Here is a 23,074-nt window from a genome sequence, read left to right as displayed (position 1 = left end):
GTGCTTTTCTTTGAGAAAAAATTCAGTACCCAAAAGGGAGACATTTACATTTTGTTGGTTTCATGAATGTACTGCCGCCTCCTTTCTCTCTCCAGGACAACTTTGGTTTCGACCTTCAGGCCGTCGAGGCGGCCACCAAGAAGCACGAGGCGATTGAGACAGACATCGCGGCATACGAGGAGCGTGTCCAGGCCGTGGTTGCTGTGGCGAGGGAGCTGGAGGTGGAGCGCTACCACGACATCAAACGCATCACAGCCAGGAAGGACAACGTGATCCGGCTATGGGAGTACCTACTTGAGCTGCTGAAGGCCCGCAGACAGAGACTGGAGATGAACCTGGGCCTGCAGAGAGTCTTCCAGGAGATGCTCTACATCATGGACTGGATGGACGAGATGAAGGTACACTGACGGCCGGAGAGATGGCCAAAAAACAAATCCTACACTCACATGGTAGATTTTAGGGTCAGATGAGAAGATGGATATCAGTTTCACTTCTGCTCGTCTAATACAGAGATAGGTCCAAGATGTGTTTAGCTCAAAGACCGGAAACAGGTGGTAACTGGTGCTTCCTTGCTCTGCTTATCTTTGAATTTGAACAGGAAGCTGATCACTGCCATCCTAACCGTTGGTCCTCTCTGTCTGTTTGTCTGCCTTTCGTTCCCAGATGTTGCTGCTGTCTCAGGATTATGGGAAGCATCTGTTAGGAGTCGAGGACCTGCTGCAGAAACACGCCCTGGTGGAGGCCGACATCGCCATCCAGGCTGACAGGGTGAAGGCAGTCAGCACCAACGCCAACAAGTACTCCGTCAACGACGAAGGTGAGCGTGATCTGTCCTCGTCCCTTGTTCTTACTTATTCATCGTGTGTTTTTCACAAATGACTTCCTAACAAGCAATCTCGTAGGGCTAGGAGCAGAGACGGTAGTTAGGCATTTTACTCTGATGAGGCCAATCAGTGAAAGCTTCTTTCTGTAGTGGTTTGTGGCAGCCGTCTACAGTCTAGATTATTTCAAACCTTTAAAAATGAGAACAAAAATAGTTAAGTGCTGATAATAGTGTCTTCCTGTCCAGGTTACAAGCCCTGCGACCCTCAGGTCATCCAGGACCGGGTTTCCCACCTGGAGTTCTGCTACCAGGAGCTGACCCAGCTGGCCGCTGAGCGTCGCGCCCGCCTGGAGGAGTCCCGCCGTCTCTGGAAGTTTTTCTGGGAGATGGCAGAGGAGGAGGGCTGGATCCGTGAGAAGGAGCAGATCCTGTCCTCTGTTGAGCACGGCAAGGACCTGACGGGGGCACTGCGCCTCCTCAGCCAGCAACGCGCCCTGGAGGATGAGATGAGCGGCCGCGCAGGCCACCTCCAGCACACCATTGCAGAGGGCCAGGCCATGGTGGAGGCCGGCCACTTCGCCGCCACCAAGATCCAGGAGCGTATCGCCGACCTGCAGGCTCAGTGGGCGGCGCTGGAGCAGCTGGCAGCAGTGAGGAAGAAGAGGCTGGAGGAGGCTCTGGCACTGCACCAGTTCCAGGCTGACGCAGATGATGTTGACGCCTGGACGCTGGACGCCCTGCGCATTGTCTCCAGTGGAGAGACGGGCCATGACGAATTCTCCACCCAGGCTCTGGTCAGGAAGCACAAGGATGCAGCGGCGGAGGTGGCCAGCTACCGCCCGGTCATCGACTCGCTCCACGAGCAGGCCGCCTCCCTGCCTAACGAGGAGGCTGAGTCAGAGGAGGTGCGTGGTCGACTGGCCGGCATCGAGGAACGCTACAAGGAGGTGGCAGAACTGACGAAGCTGAGGAAGCAGGCGCTGCAGGACGCTCTGGCGCTCTACAAGATGTTCAGCGAGGCCAATGCCTGTGAGGTTTGGATCGACGAGAAGGAGCAGTGGCTGAACAGCATGGAGATCCCCAAAAAACTGGAGGACCTGGAGGTCATACAGCACAGGTAGGACTACAAGATGCTGCATAATTGTTTATGATTGTACATCTCTTTTAGCCAGAACTGTATTCATGTGGATTGTGTCCTTGGCAGGTTTGAGAGTCTGGAACCGGAGATGAACAACCAGGCGTCTCGTGTTGCTGTGGTAAACCAGATTGCCCGGCAGCTGATGCACAGTGGTCACTCGAGCGAAAAGGACATCAAGACCCAACAGGACAAACTCAACAACAGGTACAAGCAGATGTAACACGTAATAACTAGCTGTGTTTTGTGAATGGAAAAACAAAAAATATAAAGATGCAACAAAGTCCATTTGTCCTCAGCGTAAACACCATGAAACTGTAGGTGTGATGATCCTTTCCTCTACCTCTAGGTGGAGCCAGTTCCGTGATCTGGTGGATCAGAAGAAGGAGTCCCTGAACTCAGCTCTGGGTGTGCAGAACTACCACCTCGACTGCAACGAGACCAAGTCCTGGATCAAAGAGAAGACCAAAGTCATCGAGTCCACCCAGGAGCTGGGCAACGACCTCACCGGGGTCATGGCCCTGCAGCGCAAACTGACCGGTATGGAGCGTGACCTGGCCGCCATCGAGGACAAACTGGGCGATCTGCGAGGCGAGGCCGAACGGCTGGCAGAGGAGCACCCCGACCAGGCCAAGGCCATCACAGGCCGCCTGGCTGAGATCACTGCCGTCTGGGAGGAAATGAAGAACACTCTGAAGAACCGCGAGGAGTCTCTGGGCGAGGCCAGGAAGCTGCAGCAGTTCCTGCGCGAGCTGGACGACTTCCAGTCTTGGCTGTCCCGCACTCAGACAGCCATCGCCTCTGAGGACATGCCCAACACGCTGGCTGAGGCCGAGAAGCTCATGGCCCAGCACGAAGGCATCAAGAACGAGATCCAGAACTACGAGGAGGACTACCAGAAGATGCGGGACATGGGGGAAATGGTGACACAGGGCCAGACGGATGCGCAGTACATGTTCCTGCGACAGAGGCTGCAGGCGCTCGACACCGGCTGGAACGAACTACACAAGATGTGGGAGAACCGACAAAACCTGTTGTCCCAGTCCCACGCTTACCAGCTGTTCCTCAGAGACACCAAGCAGGCCGAGGCCTTCCTCAACAACCAGGTAGACACAAATGGTTCACCTCACTGCTAGTAGTGTCTTTTACACCTTTAACACCAGGTTCATGACCCCCATGTCCTGTGACCCATGTTGAAGACTTGACTCAAGATCAGGATTGGACTCGCACTAATAATGCAGGTTTCTCAGAAATAAGTTCTCCACTGCTGACCAGAGAACCTGATCTGAACACAAACTGATATTCTGTTTCTGTTCTGAACAGAACCCACATTTTGATATTATTCTCGGATGTATTCTGGTCAACAAGTCACTCCGTCCAACATGGTCCAAATCAAAATATGTTAACTGCTGGTCACAATTCTAAGATTTCTTTAAAACTTTTATTCAAACAGCTCAGGATTAATGTATTTTCCTGATTTAAATGGATATTCAGGTCCTCAGAGGACCATTACTGATGATCATCGTGACCCCTCTGACCTTTCCTGCAGCACTACCATAAAATAATTGATACAAAAATTGCTCTCCAGAGCATGAAGCCTTATGATTGTAATGACCTTGTGACCTTTCCTCTAGCGTCATCCTCAGCACAAACTCACCCTCAGCATGTTACTGTCTCAGTATTAAACCCCGTGTCCTCACCTGCAGGAGTACGTCCTGGCTCACACCGAGATGCCCACCACTCTGGAGGGCGCCGAGGCCGCCATCAAGAAGCAGGAGGACTTCATGACCACCATGGATGCCAACGAAGAGAAGATCAATGGCGTGGTGGAGGCCGGCAGGCGGCTGGCCAGCGACGGAAACATCAACGCCGAACGTATCCAGGAGAGAGTCGCCTCCATCGACGACAGGTAGACATCACCTGCAGTTCAGACATATGAGACTTCAGGGGACTCTGTTTAGAATGAGCTTTGTTAAACAGTAAGTCCATCCACATGGTAACTGGCCTCTGTGGGTTGATAGGTATGAGTCTGTCCACACCATCATAGCTCTGTTGCCCAGCTGTGATGTAGTATTGTACTAAAGTGCAGCGCTGCATCACAGCTTCACAGGATGTAGTCACCAGTAGTTGGCTTAAAAAAAAGGTTAAAGTTCTTGACCTTGGAAACAGCAGTTGAGAAATGAGGCAAACTATGATCGAAAGCTGCAGAACAGCTACTAAATGGCCCGTGTGGTGACATTGTCAGGAATGAACTTTGAACCTCAGCTTTGTTAAACCTCTGACTGTAATAACTTTATTATTGTTAGAATTAAAGTAACCCTCCTTTTCATAACCGCACCGGGCAGAGTGGATTATTTCTGTTATTCCAGCAAACACAGTCTGTAGTGTTTCTTCATGTTTTGTGTCTGTAGTTTTTCAAATGTAAACTTTGTGTTGTCACTTTGTCAACGTCGCCAGCGTTACCGTTCCTACCGGTAGCAGAATCTGTTGCCTAGTTATTAGTTAATAATGAACAAATAATACACCCTCCATCCAATCAGCATGACGTATTCTTTGTGATGGCGTCTTGATCTAACCTCGTCCTCTGTGTTTCAGGCATAAGAAGAACAGGGAGGCTGCAGTGGAGCTGCTGATGAGACTGAAGGACAACAGAGACCTGCAGAAGTTCCTGCAGGACTGCCAGGAGGTCAGTCTCTCCTCAAACACTTCAAACGTCAACACTTTATAGAGAAATTCAAATTTAAAGGCAGATTTCAGTTTGGTGTCAAGAATCTGATTTGTTTCGCTCGAAGCAAAGTAACTTAATGGTTGATTTCTTTAAGAGATGACACATGAAGCATGAAGCTCCACTTAAGGCGGGGAGTAAAGATGGCGTAAAGATGGCGGGGTGGGGTCATCCGTCAGTCCAGCACTTTGGTCCGGAAGCAGATAGAAATTTCCCAGAAAGATCATATTTTGGTGACACCCTGACAAACTTTACATTTTGTGTTTGTGTGTGTGTCCAGCTGTCTCTGTGGATCAATGAGAAGATGCTCACAGCTCAGGACATGACCTACGACGAGGCCAGGAACCTGCACAGCAAGTGGCTGAAGCACCAGGCCTTCATGGCCGAACTGCAGTCCAACAAAGAGTGGCTGGACAAGATCCAGAAGGTACGGAGGGTCTGAACACTGCTACTACTGGATCGGGACCTTTTGTCGCAGTTTATGGTGCATTTATTGTACTGTACATGTGCAGCTGTGCTCTGCAATAGAACAATAGACAGTGAGGATGAAGGATGTCACTAGAACAGTACTTTACTGTTATTTACAGTGACCTTTAACCTGACCTGAGTTTTTCCCCGTTTATGGGACTGTAGGACGGCATGCTGCTTGTGTCGGAGAAGCCGGAGACGGAGGCGGTGGTGAAGGGGAAGCTGTCGGTCCTCCACACGATGTGGGAGGAGTTAGAGTCCACCACGCAGACTAAAGCTCAGTGTCTGTTCGACGCCAACAAGGCTGAGTTGTTCACTCAGAGCTGCGCAGACCTCGACAAGTGGATGGGAGGCCTCGAGGGCCAGATCCAGTCCGACGACTACGGCAAAGACCTGACCTCCGTCAACATCCTGCTCAAAAAACAACAGGTACAATGACAGTATTACTGCAGTAGTGAATAAGGCTGTAGTACTAACAGTGGTGGAGAGTAATTTATTTACTTGTACTTAGTAGAGTTTTTCCATTTACGCTACTTTGTACTTCTACTGCATTACATTTGTCTGACAGCTGCAGTTACTGGTCACTTTACAGATTCAGACTTTACACAAAAACATGATCAGATTTTAAATATTATATAAACTGTAAAAGTACAACATAATAATTATACATTTTGTATTAATGCCTCATTGATAATTGTTACAATAATACAGGATGTAACAGTAGTAGCACCGTTAGTTGTAATAGTACCAGTGCTGGTATGAGCAGTAGTAGTCTGAGTCTGACTCGCCGCCCCCCCCACAGATGCTGGAGAACCAGGTGGAGGTGCGTCAGCGGGAGGTGGTGGAGCTGCAGAGCCAGGTGAAGGCTCTGGGTCAGGAGGTGAAAGACACTGACGAGGTGGACGGGCGGAGGCAGCTGGTGGAGAGGAAGTTCCAGGAGCTGCTGGAGCCGCTGCGACGTCGCAGGAACTTCCTGGTGGCATCCAGAGAAGTTCACCAGTTCAACCGAGACGTCGAGGACGAGATCGTACGTAAAACTGAGCCTGACAGTATAAACTGAGCCTGAGAGTAAAACTGAGCCTGAGAGTAAAAACTGAGCCTGACAGTATAAACTGAGCCTGAGAGTATAAACTGAGCCTGAGAGGAAAACTGAGCCTGACAGTAAAAACTGAGCCTGACAGTAAAAACTGAGCCTGAGAGTAAAAACTGAGCCTGACAGTATAAACTGAGCCTGAGAGTATAAACTGAGCCTGAGAGGAAAACTGAGCCTGACAGTATAAACTGAGCCTGAGAGTAAAACTGAGCCTGAGAGTAAAAACTGAGCCTGACAGTATAAACTGAGCCTGAGAGTATAAACTGAGCCTGACAGTAAAAACTGAGCCTGACAGTAAAAACTGAGCCTGACAGTATAAACTGAGCCTGAGAGTATAAACTGAGCCTGAGAGTATAAACTGAGCCTGAGAGGAAAACTGAGCCTGACAGTAAAAACTGAGCCTGACAGTAAAAACTGAGCCTGAGAGTAAAAACTGAGCCTGACAGTAAAAATTGAGCCTGAGAGTAAAAACTGAGCCTGACAGTATAAACTGAGCCTGACAGTAAAAACTGAGCCTGAGAGTAAAAACTGAGCCTGAGAGTATAAACTGAGCCTGACAGTAAAAACTGAGCCTGACTGAGCCTGAGAGTAAAAACTGAGCCTGAGAGTATAAACTGAGCCTGACAGTAAAAATTGAGCCTGAGAGTAAAAACTGAGCCTGACAGTATAAACTGAGCCTGACAGTATAAACTGAGCCTGAGACTAAAACTGAGCCTGACAGTAAAAATTGAGCCTGAGAGTAAAAACTGAGCCTGAGAGTAAAAACTGAGCCTGACAGTATAAACTGAGCCTGAGACTAAAACTGAGCCTGACAGTATAAACTGAGCCTGAGAGTATAAACTGAGCCTGACAGTATAAACTGAGCCTGAGACTAAAACTGAGCCTGACAGTATAAACTGAGCCTGACAGTATAAACTGAGCCTGAGAGTATAAACTGAGCCTGACAGTATAAACTGAGCCTGAGACTAAAACTGAGCCTGACAGTAAAAACTGAGCCTGACAGTAAAAACTGAGCCTGAGAGTAAAAACTGAGCCTGAGAGTATAAACTGAGCCTGAGAGTATAAACTGAGCCTGAGAGACGATGTGTCGAAGTTCTGACTGAAGGACACAAACGTCTCTGCTTCACTGTAACGGTGTTTCTCTGACGCTACAGTGATGGAGGCTTCAGAGAGACAAAGATGAATCGGCCAGAGGGTCGGTCTGTAGCGCCACCATCAGGAGAGTTGTGTTGTTAACAGCAGTCAGACGCTGTTTCTCAGTGTGTTTGTGGTGGTTTGTCTTCCAGCTGTGGGTCCAGGAGAGGATGCCTGTGGCCACGTCCACCGACCACGGAAACAACCTGCAGACCGTCCAGCTGCTCATCAAGAAGAACCAGGTGAGAGAACCGCTCTGTTTCACACTCCAGCCGGAATACTTACTGATACCAACCGAATATCATGTTGATGTGCGTCAGTTCTCAGACATCAACCAAACCGCATCAGACCAGTATCAGGTGTCAGACCTCAGGTACCAGAGAAATACAGTATCAGATACCAGAGTGTGACGGTGTTGGTCCTGAAGCCTTTTGATCTGATGGACTCTGCATGTCGGTCTGTTTGGTACAGGTGGACGGGATGGTTCAGAGCACGGAGCATTTGTTTTTCTATTGAGTGAATCCCTTACGGGTGGAGCTTTGGATTGACATGCGCGTAACCAAACTGAGCTCCACCCCTCATAAGGGCTGCACAGAGAAACAAAATCAACGCCCCTTTAGGCCAAATCAGGGTGTCGCTCGTCCTGCGCTCACATCTGCATTTCACTTTAAATAATCATTTGATGTTATTTTTGTTTCCAAGAATCATTTTCAACGTATTTGTGGAACATGGAGGTGAGATGCAGCGCTGCTGATTCATGTCAGGCAATCAATCAATAATCGAGCTGAACTGGAGGAATGATCGTATTCATTTGAGCTCTTCCTCCTCAGACTCTGCAGAAGGAGATCCAGGGTCATCAGCCTCGCATCGACGACATCCTGGAGCGCACTGAGAGCCTCCTGAAGGACGAGTCCTCCAATGAAGACGTTATCCGTCAGCGTCTGGCCGACCTGCAGGAGCTGTGGAGGCAGCTGATGGAGGAGGCGGAGCGGCGCCACGGCCGGCTGGAGGAGGCGCACAAAGCTCAGCAGTACTACTTTGATGCCGCCGAGGCCGAGGCCTGGATGAGCGAGCAGGAGCTGTACATGATGTCGGAGGAGAAGGCCAAGGTGGGGGGGGGCCCTTCTTGTACAAGGGCCCCAAGTTAAAGTCTACTTTTAAGGTCTTTATTATTTCAGTATTGTTCTTACATGCCGCCATGGACAGAGTACAACGGGCTCCTGAGCACAGACATGTAAAAGGCCCCCCACCCTACGTAAGAGCAAGAGCCACAAAACGTCTCTTTATTTGCCCTGGGTTTCGCCTCTTAGGCTACATACAGGCTTGATAGGTCAAGGTTGCACCTACAGCCTGAGAGGAAGCCTGCAGGCACGACTCTGGGCTGAATTCTTTTACACACAGTATTCTCCATAAATACGCTAGAACTGAACATCAATCAAATATTAAATATTAGATAAAGCAGTAAAGGATGCACACACATACATTATTTATCTATCATGAAGTGTCTCTTTTCAACAAAACCTACTGTGATTTTAAGGAAGTGACACAGCATTTCTGTTTTTCTACCATTCATTTGGAAAGCTTAACAAATGTAATATTTTCTAAACTGGAATATGTACGACGTTGGAAATGTGCTGTAGCAATGAAGGTTATTTCTGTGCGTGTTCTGATCAGGATGAGCTGAGTGCCGTCACCATGCAGAAGAAGCATCAGATTGTGGAGCAGGCGGTGGAGGACTACGCTGAGACGGTCCACCAGCTGTCCAAGACCAGCAGAGGACTGGTGGCTGACGGACACCCTGAGAGGTGCTCAGTCATGTTTCTGTTTCTGCACACAGTGAAAATCCCACAGCCCCGTTCATCCGTTCTGCGCCTCGTATCAGTTCGTGGTGTTTTAATATGATTCACTGAACCACTTCAGTCCAGTTTCTGTCGTTGCCATAGTAACAGGAGTGTGTGTGTGTGTGTGTGTGTGTGTGTGTGTGTGTGTGTGTCAGTGAGCGTATCAGCATGCGTCAGTCTCAGGTGGATAAGCTGTACGCCGGCCTGAAGGACCTATCAGAGGAGAGGCGGGGCAAACTGGACGAGAGGCTCCGCCTCTTCCAGCTGAACCGAGAGGTGGACGACCTCGAGCAGTGGATCGCTGAGCGGGAGGTGGTGGCCGGGTCACATGAGCTGGGACAGGACTACGAACATGTTACTGTACGTTACTGCGAGTACTACTGCTGATACTGTAATACTCACTGAGAGAGAGGTAGAGGCCGGGCCAGGACTACGAACACATTACATACTGCTGCTACCAGTAGTGTTACCAACAGAGCACATCGATATACTGGACAGTACAACTGACTTTATTACAGCCACCGCTGGTGCTCGTGTTTCTTCTTGTACTAGCAGTAGCACAACTTCTACCACCACTACTCATCCTGCTACTAGTTCTGCTACTCCTAATGCTACCAACAGTGCATTATACCTCCCAGTACTAATATTAGTACTGCTAATATTCTGCCAGTACTACTAAATGTCTTGTTGTACTGCTAATATTTCTTACTGAGCCAAAACTGTACACGGTTTAAGTACTAATGCTGCTGCTGATACTACGACTACTGCTACTAATACACTATTTCAGACACCACACGTGCATTTTCACCACTACTATTATTACAATTACTACAACTGTCTGTATTATTATATTTGATACTACTGCCTGACCTCTGACCTGTGTGCTCCGTGCTCAGATGTTGCAGGAGCGTTTCCGGGAGTTTGCTCGGGACACCGGGAACATCGGTCAGGAGCGCGTGGACGCCGTCAACCGTCTGGCGGACGAGCTGATCAACACCGGTCACGGCGACGCGGCGACGGTGGCGGAGTGGAAGGACGGGCTGAACGAGGCCTGGGCTGACCTGCTGGAGCTCATCGACACCAGGACGCAGATCCTCGCCGCCTCCTTCGAGCTCCACAAGTTCTACCACGACGCCAAGGAGATCCTGGGGCGCATCCTGGACAAACAGAAGAAGCTGCCGGAGGAGGTCGGCCGTGACCAGAACACGGTGGAGACGCTGCAGAGGATGCACACCACCTTCGAACACGACATCCAGGCCCTGGGAACACAGGTCAGTCACGCCTAACCTGCTTTATGGGGACACAGTGGGTTTATGGGGACATTTAGTTTGAGGTTTGCAGATAAATGTGAACAAAAACGAACCCACTGTTCAGTCCTGGTCATACCGGCGTTTCTGACCATTTGGAACAAAATCATTCCTGCGATTCTTGTAGAGAAATTTAGGTGTTCAGCTTTGATGAACTCTCAGATTTGTGCCATTGACCACTTGGAAACCATCTTGACGGTGCTGACGTTTGAAGATATATTTTGGGGCATTTTATGCCTTTATTGGAGAGTAACCAGTAGAAAGATGACAGGAAATTAAGCGAAAGAGAGATGTGGAGGGACGTACAATAAGGTTCACTGCCGGACTCAAACTGGGAGGCTGCAGCTCATAATGAACGCCTTAAACCACCGGGGACCCCCATCCATTTATTTAAGATAAATTAGTTACAATTGAATAACTGACCACTGGGAAGCGTCTCGCTCCAGTCTACTTTGTGGAGCTGGTTCGGGTTGTAGGCTGAACCGAAGCCATAGTTACCAGCTGCAGCGGCTTTGTTTTGGATCACACTACCTTGCTCGTCAGGACCCGCCCCACTCTGCTTCTGATTGGCTAGTGACGCCTCACTCGGGAGCTAAAGACACAGGGTGAAAAGAGGAGCTGCAGCAGTGTAAGAAAAATATGGTGTTTTATGAAAATGAAACCATGTCAGCCTGCTCTGGTACAACCCCACAATAAAATGATCAACCTGAAAATGAGCATCATGTGAGCACTTGGATCAAAAATCTAGTTTTTGAAATTGCACAACTTGAAAGATGAAAATTCAAACCACATAAAGTCCGAGATGGTTGACAAATATAAACAATTTAAGCGTGATCCCAGTCAGTTTCACACTGTGACGTTTACGGAGTTTAATTAAAGGTATCAGATCATTCGGTCACACGTGGTTTTGACCTTTGACCTTTGTGTGGCAGGTGAGGCAGCTGCAGGACGACGCGTGCGCCTCCAGTCGGCGTACGCCGGAGATAAAGCCGACGACATCCAGCGGAGGGAGAGCGAGGTGCTGGAGGCCTGGAGGAGTCTGCTGGAGGCCTGCGACGGGCGCAGGGTCCGCCTCCTGGACACCGGAGACAAGTTCAGGTTCTTCAGCATGGTCCGAGACCTGATGCTGTGGATGGACGACGTGATCCGGCTCATCGAGGCCCAGGAGAACCCCAGGTACGCAGAGTCTGCTGCCGTCTGCTGGACTACAGCATTTCACCTGATCATAGCTGTGATAAATGTGCGTTTCCGTGTGCGTTCAGAGACGTGTCATCAGTGGAGCTGCTGATGAACAACCATCAGGGCATCAAGGCGGAGATCGACGCCCGTAACGACAGCTTCACAGCCTGCATCGAGCTGGGGAAGGCCCTGCTGGCCAGAAAACACTACGCTTCAGAGGAGGTGAGGAGGACAAAGACTCTGTAACGGTGGTTCGTACACGACGAACTGCGACACGTGTTGGAGACGTTACCACAGAGGAAGAAACACCTGAGATTGAAGAGTGAAGTCAGAATATTTTGAGAGAAAGTCACAAAATAACGAGAATGTTTTTTAAATTTGAGAAAAAGTTGGACGTGACTGATGTGACACAGGTAGAACAGGTGTGTCTGCAGGACGACAGACATCATGTGACACAGGTAGAACAGGTGTGTCTGCAGGACGACAGACATCATGTGACACACAGGTAGAACAGGTGTGTCTGCAGGACGACAGACATCATGTGACACACAGGTAGAACAGGTGTGTCTGCAGGACGACAGACATCATGTGACACACAGGTAGAACAGGTGTGTCTGCAGGACGACAGACATCATGTGACACAGGTAGAACAGGTGTGTCTGCAGGACGACAGACATGTGACACACAGGTAGAATAGGTGTGTCTGCAGGACGACAGACATCATGTGACACACAGGTAGAACAGGTGTGTCTGCAGGACGACAGACATCATGTGACACACAGGTAGAACAGGTGTGTCTGCAGGACGACAGACATCATGTGACACACAGGTAGAACAGGTGTGTCTGCAGGACGACAGACATCATGTGACACACAGGTAGAACAGGTGTGTCTGCAGGACGACAGACATCATGTGACACACAGGTAGAACAGGTGTGTCTGCAGGACGACAGACATCATGAGACACACAGGTAGAACAGGTGTGTCTGCAGGACGACAGACATCATGACACACAGGTAGAACAGGTGTGTCTGCAGGACGACAGACATGTGACACAGGTAGAACAGGTGTGTCTGCAGGACGACAGACATCATGACACACAGGTAGAACAGGTGTGTCTGCAGGACGACAGACAGCATGAGACACACAGGTAGAACAGGTGTGTCTGCAGGACGACAGACATCATGTGACACAGGTAGAACAGGTGTGTCTGCAGGACGACAGACAGCATGAGACACACAGGTAGAACAGGTGTGTCTGCAGGACGACAGACAGCATGAGACACACAGGTAGAACAGGTGTGTCTGCAGGACGACAGACATCATGTGACACACAGGTAGAACAGGTGTGTCTGCAGGACGACAGACATCATGAGACACAGGTAGAACAGGTGTGTCTGCAGGACGACAGACATGTGACACACAGGTAGAACAGGTGTGTCTGCAGGACGACAGACATCATGTGACACACAGGTAGAACAGGTGTGTCTGCAGGACGACAGACATCATGAGACACAGGTAGAACAGGTGTGTCTGCAGGACGACAGACATCATGAGACACAGGTAGAACAGGTGTGTCTGCAGGACGACAGACATGTGACACACAGGTAGAACAGGTGTGTCTGCAGGACGACAGACATCATGACACACAGGTAGAACAGGTGTGTCTGCAGGACGACAGACATCATGAGACACACAGGTAGAACAGGTGTGTCTGCAGGACGACAGACATCATGTGACACAGGTAGAACAGGTGTGTCTGCAGGACAACAGACATCATGACACACAGGTAGAACAGGTGTGTCTGCAGGACGACAGACATCATGTGACACAGGTAGAACAGGTGTGTCTGCAGGACGACAGACATCATGTGACACAGGTAGAACAGGTGTGTCTGCAGGACGACAGACAGCATGAGACACACAGGTAGAACAGGTGTGTCTGCAGGACGACAGACAGCATGAGACACACAGGTAGAACAGGTGTGTCTGCAGGACGACAGACATCATGTGACACACAGGTAGAACAGGTGTGTCTGCAGGACGACAGACATCATGAGACACAGGTAGAACAGGTGTGTCTGCAGGACGACAGACATGTGACACACAGGTAGAACAGGTGTGTCTGCAGGGACGACAGACATCATGTGACACACAGGTAGAACAGGTGTGTCTGCAGGACGACAGACATCATGAGACACAGGTAGAACAGGTGTGTCTGCAGGACGACAGACATCATGAGACACAGGTAGAACAGGTGTGTCTGCAGGACGACAGACATGTGACACACAGGTAGAACAGGTGTGTCTGCAGGACGACAGACATCATGACACACAGGTAGAACAGGTGTGTCTGCAGGACGACAGACATCATGAGACACACAGGTAGAACAGGTGTGTCTGCAGGACGACAGACATCATGTGACACAGGTAGAACAGGTGTGTCTGCAGGACAACAGACATCATGACACACAGGTAGAACAGGTGTGTCTGCAGGACGACAGACATCATGTGACACACAGGTAGAACAGGTGTGTCTGCAGGACGACAGACATCATGTGACACAGGTAGAACAGGTGTGTCTGCAGGACGACAGACATCATGTGACACAGGTAGAACAGGTGTGTCTGCAGGACGACAGACATCATGACACACAGGTAGAACAGGTGTGTCTGCAGGACGACAGACATCATGTGACACAGGTAGAACAGGTGTGTCTGCAGGACGACAGACATCATGACACACAGGTAGAACAGGTGTGTCTGCAGGGACGACAGACATCATGTGACACACAGGTAGAACAGGTGTGTCTGCAGGGCGACAGACATCATGTGACACAGGTAGAACAGGTGTGTCTGCAGGACGACAGACATCATGTGACACAGGTAGAACAGGTGTGTCTGCAGGACAACAGACATGTGACACAGGTAGAACAGGTGTGTCTGCAGGACGACAGACATCATGTGACACACAGGTAGAACAGGTGTGTCTGCAGGACGACAGACATCATGTGACACAGGTAGAACAGGTGTGTCTGCAGGACGACAGACATCATGAGACACAGGTAGAACAGGTGTGTCTGCAGGACGACAGACATCATGTGACACACAGGTAGAACAGGTGTGTCTGCAGGACGACAGACATCATGTGACACACAGGTAGAACAGGTGTGTCTGCAGGACGACAGACATCATGTGACACAGGTAGAACAGGTGTGTCTGCAGGACGACAGACATCATGAGACACACAGGTAGAACAGGTGTGTCTGCAGGACGACAGACATCATGACACACAGGTAGAACAGGTGTGTCTGCAGGACGACAGACATCATGTGACACACAGGTAGAACAGGTGTGTCTGCAGGACGACAGACATCATGTGACACACAGGTAGAACAGGTGTGTCTGCAGGACGACAGACATCATGAGACACACAGGTAGAACAGGTGTGTCTGCAGGACGACAGACATCATGTGACACAGGTAGAACAGGTGTGTCTGCAGGACGACAGACATCATGTGACACACAGGTAGAACAGGTGTGTCTGCAGGACGACAGACATCATGTGACACAGGTAGAACAGGTGTGTCTGCAGGACGACAGACATCATGTGACACACAGGTAGAACAGGTGTGTCTGCAGGACGACAGACATCATGAGACACACAGGTAGAACAGGTGTGTCTGCAGGACGACAGACATGTGACACACAGGTAAGAACAGGTGTGTCTGCAGGACGACAGACATGTGACACAGGTAGAACAGGTGTGTCTGCAGGACGACAGACATCATGAGACACACAGGTAGAATAGGTGTGTCTGCAGGACGACGACATCATGTGACACAGGTAGAACAGGTGTGTCTGCAGGACGACAGACATGTGACACACAGGTAGAATAGGTGTGTCTGCAGGACGACAGACATGTGACACAGGTAGAACAGGTGTGTCTGCAGGACGACAGACATCATGAGACACACAGGTAGAATAGGTGTGTCTGCAGGACGACAGACATGTGACACAGGTAGAACAGGTGTGTCTGCAGGACGTTTCGACGCTGACTGTTGTGTTTGTGTTCAGATTAAAGAGAAGTTACTGCAGCTGACGGACAAGAGGAAAGAGATGATTGACAAGTGGGAGGATCGATGGGAGTGGCTACGACTCGGTAAGATTCACTTCCTGTTTTCATCGTTCTGTATGAAACATGAACCCAGGCCTCAGACGGGGCGGAGGTCAGAGGTCACAGCAGCCATCAGGCGGATAGATGACTGGAGGTCGCAGCTGATTGGACGCTGCAGTGACGACTCAGCGCTGATGAAGACTCCTCAGGCTCTCGCTGTCCTTTGACGAAGCTGAGCGAGCTTCTTCTCAGCCGCCCGTCAAACCGCCGGCCCCGACCAATCGGGAAACGCCGCCGGTGGTTCAGTCGAGTCATCGACGCCGCTGTGCTCTCTCTGCCCTCAGTTCAGTCTGCAGGCCGATGCTCCGTAATGAACCCGTTAAATCAGCTCCAGCAGCCTGAGCAACAAAACCAAGGAAGTGCAGGGCCGGCGTCGCTGCCCTCAGCTGTTTGTTCTTGGTCCTGTTTCATTTGGTTCAGTCAAAACAAAGTGACGTCTTCAAACAGCAAAGAGATTCAGTTTGATAGAAAATGATAAAGAAAAAAGATTTAAAGGGTTAATTGATTATATTATTATTTATATTAATAGTTGGTGATTAATATTCTGTCCATCGATTAATCACTTCATTGACTTTCAGCTCTAAGCTGAATGATGCCAAACACCACCAGCGCTCGGCGTCCGAGCGGGTCGGCGCTCCGTGACGTGGCGTTTGTACGGTTTCTCTCGTCAGCGCCGCTGGCTGCTCTCAGGCGGACGTTTAGCTTTCAGCTGCATTTGGTTCAAATAAAAAGCAGCGCTGTCGAACAACGAGACTCATTTATGGTAATATTGGATTTTTATGACTCAGCCAATGTGATGTCGAGCCTTTTGTTAAGAACCGTTTCCTGTCCTGCGAGCGTCCTGATAACCGAAGTCCACACATCCGCGGTTCGATTCCAGCCGGCGACCGTCGTCGTCTGATCTGCCTACTTGTCAGTTTTATTTGCTTATTTTTAATTCAAATTCTTCTAGAATTTGAGGGAAAGCACCTGAGATGCGCCATCTTGTTTCAAAAGGGTAAACGAATAAGAATCAAACAACAACAGAAATGCACTCGAGCAAACGGACGTCCAGTACACGCACCATCTGCACAAACCAACAGGACGTCAACTGTCCGTTTCAAAGTAAAAGTCTCTAATAATAATGGTGGGCACTCGAACAAAGAGAGGCCTGGAAGTATCACAATGTCTTTGCTGTTTGATGGTGAAACGTAACTGTCAATCAAACTCAACACTTCCTGCAGACCTTTCACATTAAAAGCCTTCAGGAAAAGGGGATAATTATTCCCTTTGAGATGGCGGGAAGCTTTTATTTTGACACATCGGTGCAGGAAGTGTTTAGTAGCTTGACAGCAAACATAAAAACGACAAAGTGGAATAAAACCAGTATTGTTGTTAGTAAGCAGAGTGGTGAGTAGGACGTGATTCTGCTGTTGAACTGATGGAGGTCTGACTCTGCCCCCCCAGTCCTGGAGGTGCACCAGTTCTCCCGGGACGCGGGCGTGGCCGAGGCCTGGCTGCTGGGTCAGGAGCCCTACCTGTCCAGCAGGGAGATGGGTCAGAGCGTGGACGAGGTGGAGAAGCTCATCAAACGCCACGAGGCCTTCGAGAAGTCCGCCGCCACCTGGGAGGAGCGCTTCTCTGCTCTGGAGCGGCTGACTACGGTGAGCGGGGGGGGACAAAACACCACACGTTTATTTCTCATTGACAGGCAACAAAACACATCTGGTCTCAGTCCAGCGAGGGCTTCTGCTCGTCATGTGACAGACTGAAATGTTTGATTGTTCGGTGATCGATCACTAGTCTTTCCTTTCAGGATGAAATCGGTTGCAGGACTCGTGTTGTGGACAGACGGCTGCTTTTTGTCTTGTTTGCTGTTCTGATGCTGCTGCTGAAATGTAGTGAAGCGAGGTGAAAGTCCAGGCTCACGTCAGGCGGTTTGGATGACGAGCGTCTGTCCTGCCAATCACAGCTGTCCGTGTGTCTGTCTGTTTCCAGCTGGAGCTGCTGGAGGTGAGGAGGCTGCAGGAGGAAGAGGAGAGGATGAGGAAGCCGCCGTCTCCGGAGCCGGTGATTCAGCAGGAGGAGCCTCAGCAGGAGAGGTGAAAGCTCCGGAAACAGCACGAACATCAGTTTGATCACAGCAGCATCTAGTGGACGTCAGAGGAGCTGCAGCTCCGACTGATGCAAACTATAAAACCTTTGTTTGTCTCTCTCTCTGCAGCGGAGTCATCAGTCAGAACGGACTCCCGTCCGACCAGGACTCTCCTCGGGTCAGTGCCCTCTTTAATGACTCTGCCACTGACCGACATTTAAGCCTGAATCTCAAACAGCTGACGCGTTTATTAATCGTACGCCGCGTTTTAACGATCGTACGCCGCGTTTTAACGATCGGCCGAGCGTGAACACCGAGCCGCAGATCCAGTAAAACGCTCCTGCAGTAATGTTCAAACCAGCTGACGGCAGTTTAGACCGGATCTGATCTCAGAGCAGCTCAAACTGCAGACGCTCGACCGAACTTTCCGAGCTGCCAGAAATCCAACCGATCGTCCGATCGATAATCTAATCGATCGACGGATCCGACGGATTCTAAAGTCCGGATCTGCGTTTCTTAAGAATTGACTCTTTATTCGTGAGGCCGTGAACTGCTCACGGAAACGTAACGTGTTGTCTTGGAAAAAAGAAACGACGGCGTTTTGATGATTAGAATAACTCCCCTGCACCTGGAGCTTCTGAGCGGCAGATGTTTTTACCCACGGGTCCGTCTGGTGTGTTGTCGCGCCGAGAGCGCCACACAGAAACCGTGGACGTAAACTACGCAGAAGATTTCAAACTCATCGACTTCGCAAACGTTTCATGAGGATTTCTGCTGTTTTCTGTTTCTTAGAGTTCAGACTGACCAAACACAATCGGCCACGTAGGAATCGTCTTTAAACTCTTAACTCGTTCAGATCAAAGCTTTAAGATTACGTGATAGTCTTGTTGTGTTGCGTCTCTTATCCTTTAACTTCCTCGTGCTCAGGACGGCGTGGACGGTGGAGACCTGGTGAACGGCGTGGCCGAGCGGAGCTCCAAGGAGCCGAGCCCCGGCCCCTCCCCGACCCCCGGCAGGAAGAGTAAAACCAGCCAGTCGTCCACGCTGCCCTCCAAGAACCAGGACTCGTCCTCGCTGCTGGAGGGACTCCTGCACCGCAAACATGAGTGGGAGGGACCCAACAAGAAGGCCTCCAACAGGTAACGACAAAGATCCTCTGCTGCAGCAGATGTCTCGCTCCTCAGGAAAGTCACTGTTCATCACGTGACCCTGCCGCTCTGTGATTGGCAGGTCGTGGCACAACGTGTACTGTGTCATCAACAACCAGGAGATGGCTTTCTATAAAGACAGCAAGGCGGTGGCTCAGGGAGTCCCGTACCACAACGAGTTACCCATCAGCCTGAAGGAGGCGGCGTGTGACGTGGCTTCAGACTACAAGAAGAAGAAACACGTCTTCAAGCTCAGGTAAGAAGGCCGTCATTTTCGAATTCAGTCGTTTGACTGTGGGGAAATATTAAATCTCAGCTCAGACTGAACTGTGAACTGTTTCCACAGCGTATGTTAGGAAACGCTACGAAGGTTTCTTTTGAATTAATGCCAACAAATGTGAACTAACACGTAATTTGTGATCCGCACACACCTGAGGGCCTTGGAGATCATATCGACTTTGTGGCTCCCCTCAGTTTGGAAACATTAGTTGTTGGATAGAAAGTAAATGAAAGTGATCGTCGAAGCCTTCGGCTGCTTTCGCACCTGAGCTGTTCAGGTCTGACTTTCAGCTCGTCTTCCTCTCTTTGTTTCAGAGTCACTGATGGAAACGAGTATCTGTTCCAAGCCAAAGATGAAGTGAGTTTCATTCTCTTCCTTTCAGTGACATTTCTTGCGTCTCCCTTGTTAATTTCATATTTTGCCCTTGGACAGTTGTGAGCTCCACACTGTTGTAATCCAAGCCGTCAGTTATCAGGAGGTGTGAGTTTTTCGGCTCTCTGACCTGTGTCGCCCCCTGCAGGAGGAGATGAGCACCTGGATCCAGGCCATCCTGAACGCCAGCGCCGACCACTCCGACGTGCAGGGCAGCAACCCCAGCACGCCGGTGTCTGGGCGCGCTCAGACGCTGCCGGCCACCGTCACGCTCACCACCGAGTCGAGTCCCGGCAAGAGAGAGAAGGACAAAGAAAAGGACAAGGAGAAACGCTTCAGTCTGTTCAGCAAGAAGAAACAGTAGAACATAAAACACGAGGCGCTTTGGTGAAACTGATTCAGTGGAATCCCGACGCACGCTCCGATGTAGGAAACGTCATATTTAGCTTCTTTAAAAATGTATAATTTCTCATTAGCTGCCTTCAGCTGGAAAGTGAAAGAACTGGAATCTGCTTCAGAGCGCGAGTCCAGATTTTAGCTGCTTTTAACTTCATGAAGGTCTTTTCCAGAGAAACGAAGCTGCTGAATCTGCACATTAAAGCAGCATCATTACCAAACCTCTCCGAACAGGTGAAGGCATCGCTCAGCTCGCTCTGAGAAGACCTTCGTAAAGTTTTCAGAATGCTAACTTTACCAGCCATTAACCTTCTGACATTTCTTGTTCCTACAAACCAGTCTTCAGTGCTAAAAGTGTTCAATTATTCCCAACTCCTTGAAGACTGTCAGAGGACGTCATTTACATCGGACTAAACTGTGAAAACGCCAAATCCATTTATCCACAAATTGTGACAATTTTTGCTCAGATGAATTGAATTTGTTGTGAAACATCGCAGCCATTAATGTCTGATTTCTAAATCTTGAATTTTTTCAGTGATTTTAAAAAGACTTCTGTGAGCGCCGTAAAGGGCGTTGTGCTTTTAGAGGATTTGCTTTTAAATTTAGTGATTCCTCTAAACAGGAAACAAACAAACCTGACATCACTACTGATGTCACTACTTCACAGCCAATGACGGAGGTTGAAGTCTGAGAAAGCTCAAGCGAGGAGCAGAAAACTGTAAAAGTTTCACCAAAGTGCGACGTTGTTGTTTTTGTGTTTATTCTCAGTGCAGTTTTGTTTTTCTCTTTCCTGTTTTTTATGTTTCTGGTTTGATTTTCTTCCTGTGGTCGGCTGCTCGGGTGGCGAAGCGACACTCGAGACAAACGCAAACACTGTGCCTGAGAGCGAGAGTGGCGATTTTGGTTCACACATTGTGATGTAACAGCGGTTCATCATCGACGAACCAACAGACAAAAGAGCGAGAGTGACTCTGTGATTCTCTGACGCTGGTAAATCACAACGTCTTAACCGGAACTGTCGTCACTCTCGCTCCGTGGTTTGTCGATTCGTTGGTTTGATGGTTCGTCGACGATGAACCGCTGTTTCGTCACAACGTCTGAACGTCTCTCGCTCTTTCTTGGTAACGTCAGCAGGGACCATACACTTGGTTTTCTTTGTTTTTTGTTGTTTAATTTTTATTTGTCTTAAATTTTTGTTATTTTTCTACTTCTGAGTTTTTTTTTAAACAGGTCTGAGTTATTTCCTCAATTTTGTGAGGGTGTCTTCAGAGACAGCCTACATTCTTCCTCTGCCGTTGAGAAATTGGACCAATAGTGCATTTTGTTTTATTATTATTTTGACTTATTTTTGTCATCTGCCGCTCCGAAACCAATTTCTGTTTGTCTTAAAAACAGCCAGTCGCCTTCGAGGAGGTTTATGATGTAGAAATGTCCACTTGCATGCTTCGTCAGGCTCAGAGCGTCGCCTGCAACACTCACCTGAAACTAAAAATCTCTTCATTTTTTATCTTTTTCTTTGGTTCTAATATGTTTCGGATCCTTCTAGTACAGGTAATGAAGATCAATATGTATAATAAACACTTTAAAGCGTCAGTGTTAAATGGTAAACGTACACCACGTACTGCAGACAGTAGGTGACGTACAGCTGTGGAGAAATAAAGGTTGCTTGCTTATCGTCGGCTCTTCGCGCTGCGTTCAGATTTTCTGCTCTTTGATACTCGTGTTGCTCTCCGTCGCTGTATATCTATTGTACTGAACATGTATGGAAGTTAACGCCATCTTACTGCACAATCAGAACTACATCTATAGGAATGAAGAAGCTGTTTGAGGCCGAATATTTAAACAGAAGTTAGAACATAAAGGCTTTTCTCATGTATGAAACTGCACCTGTAGACTTTAACGCTCTCTCTCTCTCTCTCTCTCTGTCAAATATGTGCGATGTCATTAAAGCTTTTAAACTTTACACACTTTGTCATGTTGTCTCTTTACAGATGTGACTCATTTTTCTTATTTACTAACCTCTAGAAACTAATGATCACTTTAATTATTAATTGATTTACTGATTATTTTCTCGAAAAATGTACTGGTCTTTAAAACGTCAGAAAATAGTGAAACGCGTCACATCGTTAAGGTGAAACATTCATACGGAGTCTGTTTTTGTTCGACCACCGAACAAAACCTAAAGATATTTAGTTTTAAAGCATTGAAGACGAAAGAAAACCAGCAAATATTCACATTTGAGAAACTGGAACCAGAGAAGAACAGTAATAACCGGAACAGGGCAGACGGTCGAGTGCAGATCTCCGCCAGGTGTGTCCGGGTCAGGTGGGTGGGGAGCAGGAAGTGCAGCTTGTGTCAGCGTCTCTGCGTGAGAGCGTGGAAGGAAGGGCAGGAAGTGTTTTGCTTTTAATAAAGTGTTTTTGTGTCTTTAAGATGCACGGAACAGTGTAACGGTATTATAACCGAGCGTCCGTCTGTAAATTTAAACATTGTTATTTATTTACAACATTTTGTTGTAACGCAGCACACAAAATCAACCAAACAGAAGCGCTGAATCTCACTCAGCTGTCCCTGCCGGCTCCCTTACGGTCAAGATGGCGGCGAAGATAACATAAACGGGGATTTATTGATCTCGTGTCGAACTTTAGCGGATCAGAACGTGTCGGTACGAAATTAATCTGCAGACGCTCCGGTTCGAGATGAAAACTTTTCTTTGGATGTCGGAGTTTGAGCCACGACAAAGGCCAAAATGTGCCTCGTTTTCAGCCCTTTGCTGTGTCGTAACGCAGATCGTAAAATGGCGAATACGGCTGAAAAGACGAAAGTCTGAGCTTTAGGAAAGACTCCTCGAGCGTTCAGCCAGCACGGGAAACATTAGGCCGATGGGTCCAGTAGCATCAGCTGGGCTGGCGGAGATAGCAACGCGA

At 49.0% G+C, this 23,074-nt stretch overlaps 1 protein-coding gene across 1 annotated transcript in view; it reads left to right on the top strand.

Moving 5' to 3' along the window:
- LOC122872934 (spectrin beta chain, non-erythrocytic 1-like) overlaps positions 1 to 22,110 on the top strand; it is a 53,125-nt gene extending 31,015 nt beyond the window's left edge. Inside the window, 26 exon segments of the mRNA XM_044189064.1 lie at positions 96 to 398; positions 664 to 817; positions 1,070 to 1,940; positions 2,028 to 2,165; positions 2,308 to 3,064; positions 3,665 to 3,867; positions 4,554 to 4,644; positions 4,964 to 5,110; positions 5,317 to 5,580; positions 5,954 to 6,178; positions 7,531 to 7,620; positions 8,209 to 8,487; positions 9,053 to 9,183; positions 9,375 to 9,579; positions 10,116 to 10,490; positions 11,459 to 11,480; positions 11,483 to 11,702; positions 11,789 to 11,927; positions 15,778 to 15,862; positions 17,324 to 17,520; positions 17,855 to 17,958; positions 18,081 to 18,129; positions 18,879 to 19,090; positions 19,182 to 19,355; positions 19,694 to 19,736; positions 19,900 to 22,110. Of these exon segments, the coding sequence (XP_044044999.1) occupies positions 96 to 398; positions 664 to 817; positions 1,070 to 1,940; positions 2,028 to 2,165; positions 2,308 to 3,064; positions 3,665 to 3,867; positions 4,554 to 4,644; positions 4,964 to 5,110; positions 5,317 to 5,580; positions 5,954 to 6,178; positions 7,531 to 7,620; positions 8,209 to 8,487; positions 9,053 to 9,183; positions 9,375 to 9,579; positions 10,116 to 10,490; positions 11,459 to 11,480; positions 11,483 to 11,702; positions 11,789 to 11,927; positions 15,778 to 15,862; positions 17,324 to 17,520; positions 17,855 to 17,958; positions 18,081 to 18,129; positions 18,879 to 19,090; positions 19,182 to 19,355; positions 19,694 to 19,736; positions 19,900 to 20,115 (5,694 nt within the window). The 3' untranslated portion in view covers positions 20,116 to 22,110.
- The last annotated feature ends 964 nt before the right edge of the window (positions 22,111 to 23,074 follow it).

The sequence above is a fragment of the Siniperca chuatsi genome, linkage group LG3 (assembly GCF_020085105.1).
Source record: "Siniperca chuatsi isolate FFG_IHB_CAS linkage group LG3, ASM2008510v1, whole genome shotgun sequence".
Lineage (NCBI taxonomy): Eukaryota > Metazoa > Chordata > Actinopteri > Centrarchiformes > Sinipercidae > Siniperca > Siniperca chuatsi.
The sequence above is the reverse complement of the archived record's forward strand: the minus strand, read 5'-3'. Positions and strand labels throughout refer to the sequence as shown.